The sequence below is a fragment of the Falco punctatus genome (assembly GCF_963210335.1).
Source record: "Falco punctatus genome assembly, contig: scaffold_40, whole genome shotgun sequence".
Lineage (NCBI taxonomy): Eukaryota > Metazoa > Chordata > Aves > Falconiformes > Falconidae > Falco > Falco punctatus.
In genome coordinates, this window is record NW_027660300.1 from 1,096,339 (window position 1) to 1,109,436 (window position 13,098).

At 52.0% G+C, this 13,098-nt stretch overlaps 1 protein-coding gene and 1 long non-coding RNA gene across 2 annotated transcripts in view; one reads left to right on the top strand and one right to left on the bottom strand.

Annotated features, from left to right (window-relative positions):
* LOC308057221 overlaps nt 1–13,098 on the top strand; it is a 199,044-nt gene that overhangs the window by 162,173 nt on the left and 23,773 nt on the right. The gene's annotated exons all lie outside the window — the stretch shown is intronic.
* Nucleotides 7,143–9,262, bottom strand: LOC308057229 (olfactory receptor 14A16-like). The gene has a single exon (XM_080411349.1). It carries the CDS (start codon nt 9,225–9,227, stop codon nt 8,229–8,231), a length of 999 nt encoding a protein of 332 aa, XP_080267475.1. The 5' UTR covers nt 9,228–9,262; the 3' UTR covers nt 7,143–8,228.

Consider the following 13,098-nt stretch of genomic DNA (forward strand, 5'->3'; position numbering starts at 1 on the left):
TCTTCCAATTCGGCAACGACAAAGCAGATGCCGCTGTAAAAGGGTTGTGGACACTAAAAGATGCCCGCCAATTACATGAGTCCCTCCACATCGGAGCTAAAGCGATAGCAAAGAGATGTGGGGTTTTGGCCACTGACATGAAACATATAGTAGCTACATGCCCCCACTGTCAAAAAGCACCATTGTGGTCTAGCGGAATCAGCCCCAGAGGTCTTAAAGCCTCTGAGGTGTGGCAGACGGATTTTACGCTCTGTCAATTACTAAAACCTCGAGCATGGCTAGCAGTAACTGTAGACACATATAGCGGGGTGATTGTAGCTACACAACACCTTAAGACCGACGCTAAAGCAACCATCCAACATTGGTTGACAACCATGGCGTGGGTTGGTGTCCCTAATCAGATCAAAACAGACAATGGTCCGAATTTTGTGTCTAAAGCAGTCCAGGCATTTGCTCCGAAATGGAGTATTACTCTAATACACGGCATCCCATGTAACAGCACAGGACAAGCCATAGTCGAACGGGCAAATCAAAGTCTGAAATCTAAATTAGAGGTATTAGCAAAACCAGAGGGTTTTACCAACGCCATTCCCTCAGGGGACCAGGCACGCTTACTACGGACTGCCCTAGTAGCACTAAACCAGTTCCCCAGGGGAGACGAGGTGAGTAGCCCTGCCCAGAAGCACTGGGCCACTCAAGCGCTAGAAGAAGGCCCGTCGGTCATGATCAGAAATGAGCTAGGAGGGTGGGAACAAGGGTGGAAATTAGTTCTGACAGGGCGAGGGTATGCTGCGGTCAGAAAAGACAACAAAATTAAGTGGTGTCCACTTAAGTCTATCAAGCCAGACCTTCAGAATAAAACTAATGAAAACTGTGAGTTTTTGTTTGCAGGACCAGATCATCGGACACCCCCGTGTCCCGTACATCCCACCGACGAGAGAAAATGACAAGTCGACAACTGTCCTGACTAAACTTGGGAATCCTGCACCACCCAGATTCGGATAACGACCAAATAGCCTCCAAAAAGGGGGAATGCGATGTCTTTGTATGAACTTGATTCTAGGACTTGTCATCGCAGGAAAGACAGAATCAGATTATAATCACCATCAGCCATTCAAGTGGGTCCTACGGGACCCCATAAGCAGTCGAGTGATAAAGGAGAATATAACAGCGGGTACCCCGACTTTTATGTTTACAGTTGATGATTTATTTCCCGGACTGGGAAAATATAGATCTAAAGTGCCATGGGGGACGTATTGGTGTCCCAGTTCAAACTCAGGAAAAAGCTATTGTAACTATCCAGGATATTATTTTTGTGGATATTGGGGATGTGAGACCATTGTAACGAGTGATAGATGGAAACCAGAAAGAGAGGACGAATTTCTGCGCGTAATGTGGGGGCCAGATAGGTGTGACCCTCCAAAATTTGGGCCTAGTGGCTATTATCTTCAATCGTCAATCAAAAAAAGTACCTGTACACATTTAAATTTGAGAATTCAAAACCCAGCTGACATGGGCTGGGTGGGGACAATGTGGTCAGTATTTATACACTCCGACAATACAGACCCAGGGGTAGTGATACAAATTATCAGGATTGTGCTACAAGCACCCCAAGCAATTGGCCCTAACCCGGTTCTTAACCCACAGACACCTATATATAAGACTGAAAACAATATTAAAGATGCGACCGCCGACAACACCGAAGCTCCGAATACCTTAGAATTTGACCTGCCTCCTCTATGGAGGCTGATGAATGTAACGTATCAGATACTGAACTCTACTAATCCCACCATGACAACAAACTGTTGGCTTTGTTATGACATAAGGCCCCCTCTTTATGAGGCAGTAGGTATACCCTATGAACCGGAACTCCTTAGGGGGCCCAACCCCATACATTGTGTGTGGAGCTCCGAGGACAACCCAGGAGTCACGATGCAACATGTATCAGGGCGGGGTAGATGCGTCGGCGAAATACCCCTTGAAAAAAGGCCTCTGTGTTTGAACGAGTCCACATCAGAAGAGCTATCGAAAGCTGATTGGCTAGTTCCTGTCAAAAACACCAAATGGATATGTTCAAAATACGGAATTACCCCATGTGTATCTCTTAAACTGCTCAAAGGAAACCATGAATTTTGTATACAGGTAGTGATTATTCTGAGAATCGTATACCATCCTGAGGAATACGTATATACTCATCAAACCCTTCCAGCTTCGCATCATATCCAAAAGCGAGAACCCATCACCGCTCTGACTACAGCTACCTTGCTAGCCACAGGGGCCGCAGGGGCAGGAACAGGTATAGCCTCGTTAGTCAAACAGAACCAGAAGTTCCAGTCCCTCAGAATTGCAGTGGGTGAGGATCTGGCTCACATTGAACCATCGATCAGCGCTTTGGAAAAGTCACTGAGGTCGTTGTCCGAAGTAGTTTTACAAACTCGTAGAGGATTGGATCTCATGTTTTTACAACAAGGCGGGTTATGTGCGGCATCAGGAGAAGAATGTTGTGTGTACGCAGATCACACTGGGGTTGTCAGAGATACAATGGCCCAACTTAGAGAAAGGCTAGAAAAAAGAAAGAGAGACAGGGAAACCCAACAAGGGTGGCTTGAATCGTGGTTTGCCCGTTCACCGTGGTCAAGCACCCTGATATCTACCTTGGCAGGGCCGATTGCAGTGATCATCATGGCACTGATCTTTGGACCCTGTATACTGAATAAGCTCGTGTCATTTGTCAAGAGCCACCTAGAGAAAGTCGACGTTATGCTGGTAGAATGCCATCAACTGCTTTAACTTATAAGTCCCATTTGGTATTACCCTTAGCTACCTCTAGCTTACCCTAATTCATACCTTGCTATTATCAATTACCCCTTACCTTCCACCTGACCACTGTGCCTTATGTTTTTTAGTCAAGTTGATACAATATTCTTTTAATATTTTTACAAACCATAGAATATAAATTAAATTAAGATTTTGATTGTTATATTTTAGCTGATTCAATTATCCATAGGGAGGGGAGAAATGTAGGTAGTTAGGGCTTGGCGGTCGGAAGATGTCGCGCTGTACGGAAATATAGAGCCCCTCTCTGGATAGCCAATAGTGTTTAGCTTATGACGTAAGCAGACGGAAGGGACGTTGTAAACCCAAGCTCTATATTGTCGCGCCACTTATCAATAAACACCATTTTGCCATCCACCACATTGGTGTCTGTGAGCTGATGGACCGAGCGGCCTGGGGTTGGCCGCCGTGCCGTTCCTGAACCAGGTCACCGCGCGCCTGCGAAGGCAACAGGGGAATTGAGAGGATGTTAAAAGCCTTGAAAGGGCAACTTCTAAATGTACCATGACTGCGAAAAAAAAAAAGCAGAGTGAAGAAGCATGAGTAATGCCTGAAGAAGTATCTTCACATATCCTCAAAGACCTTTCCCAGGGCTGACAAAGCCCAGGGGATTACTGGCAAATAGACTTTTTCCAAGTTACTGCAGCAAAATGGGTATCAGTATCTTTTAGTCATGAGAGATGCTTTTTCAGGCTGGCTGGAAGCTTTCCCTTGCCGCACCAATAAGAAGTATCATTAGTGTAAGTTCAGAGATAATACTGAGATTTGGGGTACCCATCGGACTTTCTTTGGGTGTTGGGGTCCACACTTGGTAGTAGGAGCCCTTCACCTTTTAGCTAAATAGAAGGGGTAAGATGGGATCTCCACACTCCATGGAGACCTCAATCAAGCGGGAAAGTAGAGAGAATGAAGCTAAGCCTGAAAGGACAGATGAGTAAAATCTGCCAAGAACCTCAGAGAGAGCAGTCAGATGCTTTTCCCGCACCATTGCTACAGATACAGGTTCCAGCGTAAACGGAAGGAGAGACTTTGGAAAGGATACATGGTAAACCTTGCCAGGTGACAGAAATGGCAGTGAATCCCAAAATAATAGAAGGGAAACATGGCTTAAAAGAGTATGTTCAGTCTCTAGGAAAGGTCCTGTCCTCTCTCCAGTGGTACGTCACTGTGAGCGCAGATCTGTCCCTGGATGTGCCTGTACATCACTACCAACCCGGAGATTGCGTGTATCTTAGAACGTGGTTGGATGAACCGTTGAAGAGAAGTGAAAGGACCTTTCCAGATTTTTCTCAGCACCTACGCTGCTGTCAGGCCTGAAGGAGTCACTCCATGGGCGTGCCATAGCAGGGTTTAACCAGCACATCACCAGAATGGACTGTCAAGCAACAAAAAAACCCTTTATGCTTGAAACTGCCTCCAGAATCATGAAGTTCTAGGTTCAGGATCTTGCATTATTGCCAGACAGCATATAAGTGAATGACTGAAATGCGACCCCAGATAAGACTGGGCTGTCTACAGGGAAGCTGGAGTCTGCTACTTGCCTCTCCTTTGTAGATATATGTTGAAACATGTTTTACAGATGTATAGAATTTGGCCTGTGATGTGGTATGCTAAATCCTCAGCTTGGGTGCGATCAGGAGGAGTCATGGACATGGAATGCTCATTTGAAAATGGTGGAAGCATCGATGAATGTTTTTAAGAAGAGTGATTGTTGGGTTTGTACCCTTTTCCCTGAATCTCCTCATGCAGGAATGCCTGTAGCTGGTATCCCCATCCCATTTGGGACTAGTGGGCGTAACTTGTGGCTAAGACCAAAATACACTCATTGGAACGAGACTGACCTCCAGACCTGGGCAATACTGAATCGACACTCAGTGTGAAGTGTGTTACTAAAATGAAGCCAAGACACACCAAAATGGAACTCTGCTCTTTGTGGGGCCCTACCCACATTGTGATTGCTCAATGCGATTCATGAAGCTGTCAGAACTAACTAGCAGTAGGTACTGGAACGTTCCACTGGGCACTGGGTGGTGCTGGATATGTGCCAGTGTAGCACAAAAAGCGTTACCACCAAGATGGTCGGGTAGATGTACCACCAAGTTGGTGGGATATTTCCTGATATGACTGACTGAGACACTGGACAACAGTCGGTGGTGAACAACTTACCTGCGGAGATACAGGCGGAATCAACCACCCCTTACAGAGAGACCCACGGGGTATCACTCTTCTGCTGGGTGGTTTATTCCTTGGCGAGGGGCTGCTGAACTGGGGAAGGCAGTGATAAAGAGATCCACAGGAGTGGAAGTGATGGCCAAGGACACTGCAGGTGCCATAAACTGCACTCTGTACGGCAGAGACAATGGTCGTACGCAAGGGGACAACACTTGGGTTCTCTTGGTGACTTCCAGCCTTGCCCGTGCCCTTTGCCTTCCATCTCACGCTGTCCTACGCTGTCCCACGGCTGCTGCTTTTCCACGGCAGGCTGCAGGCACCCATCTGGCTTCCCCACCTTGCTCTCACCCTGCCCTTGCCACACATGCACTCATGTCTGCCCACCCTCACACGCTGTTCCTGCAAACACACACACATGCACTGATCTGACACTCCTTCTGGACGACGTCTCCCACCACAGCACAAGCCCTTGAGTGACATTTCCTCCTCCTGACCTCCAGTCTCCACTTTCCCAGCTGCACTGGCTGGCAGTGCTTCTCCCTCCTGCTCTTCCCTACCTCCAAGGAAAGCTCCACCACCTGGGAAACCACCCTTCAGGCGGGCATCCCGACCCGTCACCCTCCTGGTGGTCTTTCCCCTGACCATGCCATGGCCTCACCGCGCTCTTCCAAGGCTGCGAGCCTTTCAGCTTCTCGCATAGACACGAGCAAGCGGTGTGCCTGCTGCTGTGCTGCCATGTTCTCAGGCAGCAGCGATGTGACAAGCAAGAAAGAAGCCCCTCGGTGGAGTGAGCCCAGGTCCTTAGGCAGAGGGGATCTCACAGCCCATGTGCCACCCAGGGGCCTTCTGCTGGCCTGCGCGAGACACGGGCAGATGGAGCTTAACAGCACGTGTCCCAGCCATGAGTCAGGGGCTGCCCTACGCGCTGTTTCAGGCAGAGGTGACCTCACCGCCCCTTTCCCAGGCACATTGCTGCTGTTGGGCTGTCCCCTCCGCAGGCAGAACTGGCCTCACTGCCCCCGTCACAGCCATTGGCTTCCTGCTGGAATGTGAGTCCCTGAGACACAACTGACCACGAGATACCGTCCTCAGCCGTCACCCTCCCCGTGGCCCAGCACCCCAGCAGATAAAGGGAAGCTTCTCTCAGCCAATTTATCTCATGGATTTCCTACCTATTATTTTGGGTGGAAGAACATTCCTCAGGGGAACTGCTCTGTTTCTACTGGACCCTGTTTTGTCTCTGCTTCTGCGCCTCTGTTTTCCCTTCTTCCCCCTGCTATCCCATCCCAACTGAGCTCTCCAGGGAAGTGAGTCAATGAGTCCTAGAATATCTCAGGTTGGGAGAGGCCCCTGTAAAGGCCCTTGTCCAGCTGTCCTGCTCAAGGCAGGGTGAACTGGATGGCATCTCTCAAGGGCTCTGCCCACTTTGGCATCATCCACAGAAGGGTCTGAAAAGCCACTTTGTCAGCTTGTACTGGGAGATAATAAAGACATTCAACACAGTTGGCCCAACTGCTTGCACTGGAAGATGTCACTAGTCAGTGGCCACCAGGAGGACTTGACCACTGCTGACATTTGGTCTTGAGCCCCTGTGGCGTATGATGCACCGACTCTGGGAGCGGATTGAAGGCACGAAGACACTCAAAAACACCTCGGAGACACTTTATTAAAATCAAGCAAGCCTTTCATACCTTTGCAGGGGGCTGACGTGTCAGCCTGTAACTGTGCTCAGCAATTTTCCACTCTGGGCTCTTTTTTTATTACAGACACAGCAGCTCAGCAACTCCCTTTATCTACAAGGCCACAAGCTCTGCAGACCACTCCCTATCTTCAAGGTTCTCCTCTTGCTCCCATGGCTTCCTTCCAACAGGCATAACTGTGTCTCTCTCCCAAGGTCGGGTTTCGCTCCCTGACGCCATTGAGCTAGCTCGAGACATAGCCACAAGCCGCCAGCCAACTTCCCACCCACAGTGTCCTCCATTTCTTCACTCCAGAAGTCACCCATCTGCCTATACAGAAAGTGCAGGAGAAAAAGTCAAACCCCTTGCAAAGGTGCAGGCACAAACCATCCCCTTCTTGCCTCAATACGTAGGGGTGCAGCAATCCCTTTGATGTCCCACAACTACCTGGAACTGGCTGCAGGAGTATTTCCACCGTCATTTCCCCAGACACTACGGTGAGGATGACCAGCCTGTATTTCTCCCAATTGTCCTTCTTGCTTTTCCTGAACAAAGGCTGGATGTCTGCCTTTTGCCAGGACCCCAGAACCTCCCTGATTGCTCGGACACATTTGAGGGCACCATCCAGAAAGGGTGCCGTGATCAGACAGAGGCACTTGCAATGAGCCTGCCCAAGGCAGGTGAGATGAATCTCCCTGGGACAGTGACCTTTGTTCCTGCAGTCACACACAGGAACGGCGGTGCCCTGGGAGGTGTCCCCACCTCAGCTGGCCTCACACACTGCTGCCGTGGTTGAACCCCAGCCTCACGCACACAGGGGTGCTCAGAGGCACGAGCCCGTCCCTGGCACGTGCGGAGGCAGAGCACTGCAGCGGGCACAGTGACTGCCTGGCCTCCTGCTGCCCCTGCCAGAGGCTGGCAGCACCTCAGCCCGGGGGTGTCGCGCCCTGCTCGGCACCTCGCGGAGATGGCCCTCGTCATGAGCAATGGGCACGGGGACCTCGGTTCAAGGAAGCATGTTGCAGTGCTGCATTCAGGTGGTCTCCACAAATCTAGAACATTTGATGGAGGCCAGCACCGTCACAGAGTGCCCGTTGCCTGCCCCTGCCTGCGCTCACAGGACTGCCACGCAGCATGGCAGTGACCAAGCTGCCAGAGCACTCAGGCCTTACACCAAGGCAGGGGGTCAGAAGGGGAGTGTGGAAGTGGAAGGAGGACAGCACTGGAAAGCCAAGGGATGGTGTTCCCTGGTACTGCTGCCATGCCAGGAACCTTTTCCCCTCCGTCTGTGGATACAGGAACTGTCCCTGCAGCTCCAGAAAGGCCTTGGAAGGAAGAATCCCAGGAAAAACATAGTGGTTTAATGGCCCTTTGGCTTTTTTAGATGAAGAGAGAGCAGGACACCTTCAGAAAAGAAAATCAGAGAAGGAATTTAGAATGGGGACGACACCTTTATCAGAAATGAAATACCATGAGCAACTACAACAAATTCAGAAGACAATCTGGGTTTGTGATGAATTAAATTATAAATACTATTCATCATTATATTCCTTCAGAAGAACATCCAGCTATCAGTTTGCACATTGCACCGTTGAGCTCCTGGTTCCTTATGCTGTAGATGAGGGGGTTCACTACTGGAGGCACCACTGAGTACAAGACTGCCACCTTGGAGGGAGGCTTCAGGTAGGCAAATGTGCCAGTGCTGACAAAGAGGGAGACCACGGCCAGGTGAGGGAGGCACGTGGAAAAGGCTTTGTGCCGCCCCTGCTCAGAGGGGATCCTCAGCACAGCCATGAAGATCTGCAGGTAAGAAAGAACAATGAAAATGAAACAGCCAAATAATAAAAAGGCACTACCCACAAGAAGCCCCACTTCCCTGAGGTAGGTGTGTGAGCAGAAGAGCTTGAGGATCTGTGGGATTTCACAGAAGACCTGTCCCAGGGCATTGCCTTGGCAGAGCGGCAGTGACAGTGTATTGGCCGTGTGCAGCACAGCACAGAGAAACCCACTGGCCCAGGCAGCTGCTGCCATGTGGACACAAGCTCTGCTGCCCAGCAGGGTCCCGTAGTGCAGGGGCTGGCAGATGGCCACAAAGCGGTCATAGGCCATGACGGTGAGGAGAAAATACTCTGCTGAAAGGAAAAAGACAATCAGGAAGAGCTGTGCAGCACATCCTGAGTAGGAGATGTCCCTGGTGTCCCAGAGGGAGTTGGCCATGGCTTTGGGGAGAGTGGTGGAGATGGAGCCCAGGTCGAGGAGGGAGAGGTTGAGGAGGAAGAAGTACATGGGGGTGTGCAGGTGGTGGTCGCAGACTATGGTGGTGATGATGAGACCGTTGGCCATGAAGGCAGCCAGGTAGATGCCCAGGGAGAGCCAGAAGTGCAAGAGCTGCAGCTCCCGCGTGTCTGCAAATGCCAGGAGGAGGAACTGGGTGATGGAGCTGCTGTTGGACATCTGCTGCCTCTGGGCATATGGTCCTGTCACAGGAGAAAAAGACAGTGATAATTTAGGGGAGACTTCTGCAAGCAAAATCAAAGCCATTTCCCACAGACCACCCCCCCGTCACACACAGACATCCCTCTCTTTTCTCAGAGACCTTCCTGCAGCTGTGTGGCTGTAGCCCTGCTTGGTGCTGGCCGTGTGGGCGATGAAGAGCAGGGCATCTGCCCACGGGCTCTTGACCAGCCAGCCCCACTCTGCAGCAGTGGGTGGGGGCAGGGACCAGTCCTGGTGTTTAACTTTGTCCTGTGAAACCAGTGCCAACGCAGAAGGGCTGGTCAGCGTCTGCAGCGCCAGTGCTTAGGAATGGGAAGGCTGAAGGCATTTTAGAGAGTTTTAATTTTTTTCACAGTCCCCCCATCTCTCCTGTTGCGTATTCTCGGATGTCAGAAAAGCAGAGCATTTTTGCTGCCCTCAGGTGGAACAGAGTGAGGTCTGTGAGGCAAGAGGATTGCCTGTGGGTGAGGGCACAGTGAGGGGAGGTGGTCTGTCCATCTGGTTCCCAGTTTCTATGGGCTTGCACCTTCCTGAGATGAATGGTGGCCACACTCCCATGTTACCCTGAAATACCACAAGGCACTGCTGAGAACAGACTGACCCACCACAGACCAGTAAAGGTTGTAGGCTTTCATCAGAACTCAGCATCCCACCCACAGCAAAGGATACACAGCTCATTTCACCCACCCCAACAGCATTTTCTCCATCACAGAAACTCTACGCTTCTACGTGGGGCTTTCAGATCACTAATGGGTGCGAGGGGACAGGTTTCCATTCTGGAGGGCAACTCACTGCTTGGAAGGGAACTTCAAGGAGGTAGCCAAGTGCCCTAACAAGAGCATCAGGTTCAGGGAGAACCAGCCCATTTCCCAGCTCCACACAGGGCATTGCCCACAGCCCCACATGTGAGAGGAAAGCTGGGACACCTGTTCCCATGGACACACCTGCAGGAGAGGACCCCCAAGGTCAGAGTGTGACTCTGCAGCTGAAACAGCCATCCCCAGAGAGCCTGACAGCAAGAGCAAGACAATAAAACTAACCCCAAACGGCAGAGAAAGAAGTAAAATTGCACTGATGGTCTAGGTAAGAGTGTCCAGGGCGAGCGTGCCAGGCACTGAGGGCAGCGCTGCCCTTGCCCAGCTCTGCTCACCACCTCCCCAACACCAACACTGCCGGGCAGCTGCTCTCAGCCCCTGTGCTCTGCAGAGGGACCGGGGCACGTGGCTGCAGAGCTGCACCGCGTCTCTGCTGGAGCTCTGGCTGCAGAGGGGGTGGCTCACACCTCGGGACCCCCAGCCCTGAGGGCAGAGGCTTTGCTGGGGGGAGAGCAGCCAGGGGGATGCCTCAGAGAAAGGGGTCTGCACTGCACATGGTCAGAGAGAGCTTTCTGATTCTGCTTTCAACAACAATTCTGTCTGAAGTTTCCTATCAGTCCTTGCAATATCCTGGATGTCAGGAGATTTTCCTTGTGGGAGGTATCTCCCTGTGCCAGGTCTTTCCCTGTCAGCGCTCACAGACCACATCTCTGCCTCTGTGCACTGGCCCCGCACAAACGTGCCTCTCTCAGGGCACTGGCTGGGCGCAGGGTCCTGTCCGCAGGGGGAAAAGGGCAGCTCAGAACGACCCTGATGGCTCCAGCAAAGGTGCTGCTGCTGCTGTTCATAGGCGGAGGAGTGGCTGAGGGCACTTCAGGAGGCTCCTGGCAGACCTCCTCATCACTCACAGTTACAGCTGGCAGTCTCAGGGACATCTTCAAACTCCAGATCTCCATTAACATTTCTGCCTTCCCTCTCCTGCCCCCAACAACAGAAAGCTGAAAGCACAGATTGAGGAGAGCCCTGGATTTATCATAGCAATCCCTGCGCTGACCTTCGATACGAAAAGTCTCATCCAGACATATTCTGAGGGTAACCTATCCTTGTAAGCAGCGCTCAGCCATGCAGCACACTCTCAACAGCAGAGAGATCCTTCCCTCTCGGGGCTCAGTCCATACACCCCCAGAGCTGTGGGGAGCCCCCCGGCAGGCTGAGAGCTGCCCCTGGCAGGCGGCAGAGCCCCTGCCCCAGCACACAGCCCCCGTGGCTGCAGGGACCCTGCTGGCAAGGACAGCCCTGGGCACCCCTGCCTGCACAGCCACCTTCACAGCCCTGCAGCCGGCCCTGGCACAAGGCAGCCCACATGCCCTGGCCCTCCCACGCTGCAGCAGGGAAGCCCTGCTCTGCAGCACACTGGCCTCCTCCACAGCAAAAGGCTCCCACACGGTCCCACAGGCCGGGGGGGGCCCAGCTGCTGCAGACCCGGCTAGCAACTGCAGAGGCATTGCTCTGCAGCCACACACTTACCGGCTCAAGGGCTCTGCAGATTTCTCCAGCAGGGAGCTCTCAGCAGCCTCCCACCAAGGTCTGCTTTTGAGCTCTCCCTGCCTCCCTCCTCTGCCCCTCTGGGCTCCCTCCAGCTGTCCCTGGGGCTGCAGGGGAACCTGCTGGGCAGCAGCATGAGGCAATCCCTCATGGGCCTTGCCTCACCTGGGGGGACACACTTATTTCCAGCACTGGCAATTCCCTTACTAGAAATAGTTTTCTGCATGAGAGTCACCTTTTGTTAACCCATTCCTAGACAGGACACCAGGAAGACTGCAGCAAAGGATCCAAGTACTCCTAACGGAGCGTGTGTGTACGTGTGTGTCTGGTGGTTCTGCAGGCAGGGCAGGGAGGATGTCCTCAGTGCTTCAGTAAGCCCTGCAGAGCCCATTGCAGCACTTCATTGCACAGTCCGAGGGCTCAAGACTCAGCTCTCCTTTGCCCAGGCCATGTCTCTGCTCTGAAGCAAAGCCTTTGCACCCACGGGCTCGGGGACACTTGGTACCAGGTTGCCTTATGGCCAGGCAGAGCTGGGCTGGTGCCACAGATGGGGGGCTTCAGCCCAGTGTGCAGCAGTGCTTTCACACTAAGACGAGGGGGTTCCTCAGACTCTTGGTTTTTAATGAGCCTGTCAGTTTCCGAAGATAGACGAGACCCTTGTGTCTGACCAACCTGCCCACGACCTGCGCTTTGACAGCCCACTGTATCCGAGGGTGACTCTACCAACCTATCCAGGAACCCCGCTGACAGCATCATTGAGTCAGAGCCCTTAAAACCCCTGCTCACATCTCCAGAGACTTATAGAAAATGAACTTCAGCTGAAGATTTTTATTATGCAAGTTTGTGACAGAATGCCAGTTCATGGAATGCCAATAATGGTAGACTGACTGCAAAACACGCTTAAAGCAACACCCTGAGCAACAGCTACCCTGAGTTAGTGCTAGCATAAAGTTCTTACCCTATAGGCGTCCCTAGGGGGAAAGACAGGTTCAGCCCATCCACTGATCCCAGAAGTTCCCATGGAGTCTCCACTCACTTATCCCCTCATTGTCCACTTTGACACTTCATAGCACCTCGCTTATTCATTTACCTACACGGGATAGGTTACAAGTTTCTCACTCGTGATGTACATTAGTGCTCACCCTCAGGCAGCACCACGGAAGGCTTTCACTGACTGCACATGCTCGCCAAGTGGGGTTTTGCTCTCGTTTGAGGGCTGTTTGACATGGAGGTTGCAATCTGTCACTACCACAGTTACCTTTGTCTTACTATTGACAGAGGGTTTTTTGGTTTGTGTTATTGGTTTTTCGGTGTGTTAGGTGGTTTGACAGGCAGGGGAGGGGAGGATGTCTTCAGTGCTTCAGTAAGCCCTGCAGAGCCCATTGCAGCACTTCATTGCACAGTCCGAGGGCTCAAGACTCAGCTCTCCTTTGCCCAGGCCATGTCTCTGCTCTGAAGCAAAGCCTTTGCACCCACGGGCTCGGGGACACTTGGTACCAGGTTGCCCTGTGGCCAGGCAGAGCTGGGCTGGTGCCACAGCTGGGGGGCTTCAGCCC

What these genes read in the sequence shown, in the direction of transcription:
- LOC308057229 (XM_080411349.1), bottom strand. Translation starts at nt 9,227, where the DNA reads ATGGCTTTGATTTTGCTTGCAGAAGTCTCCCCTAAATTATCACTGTCT.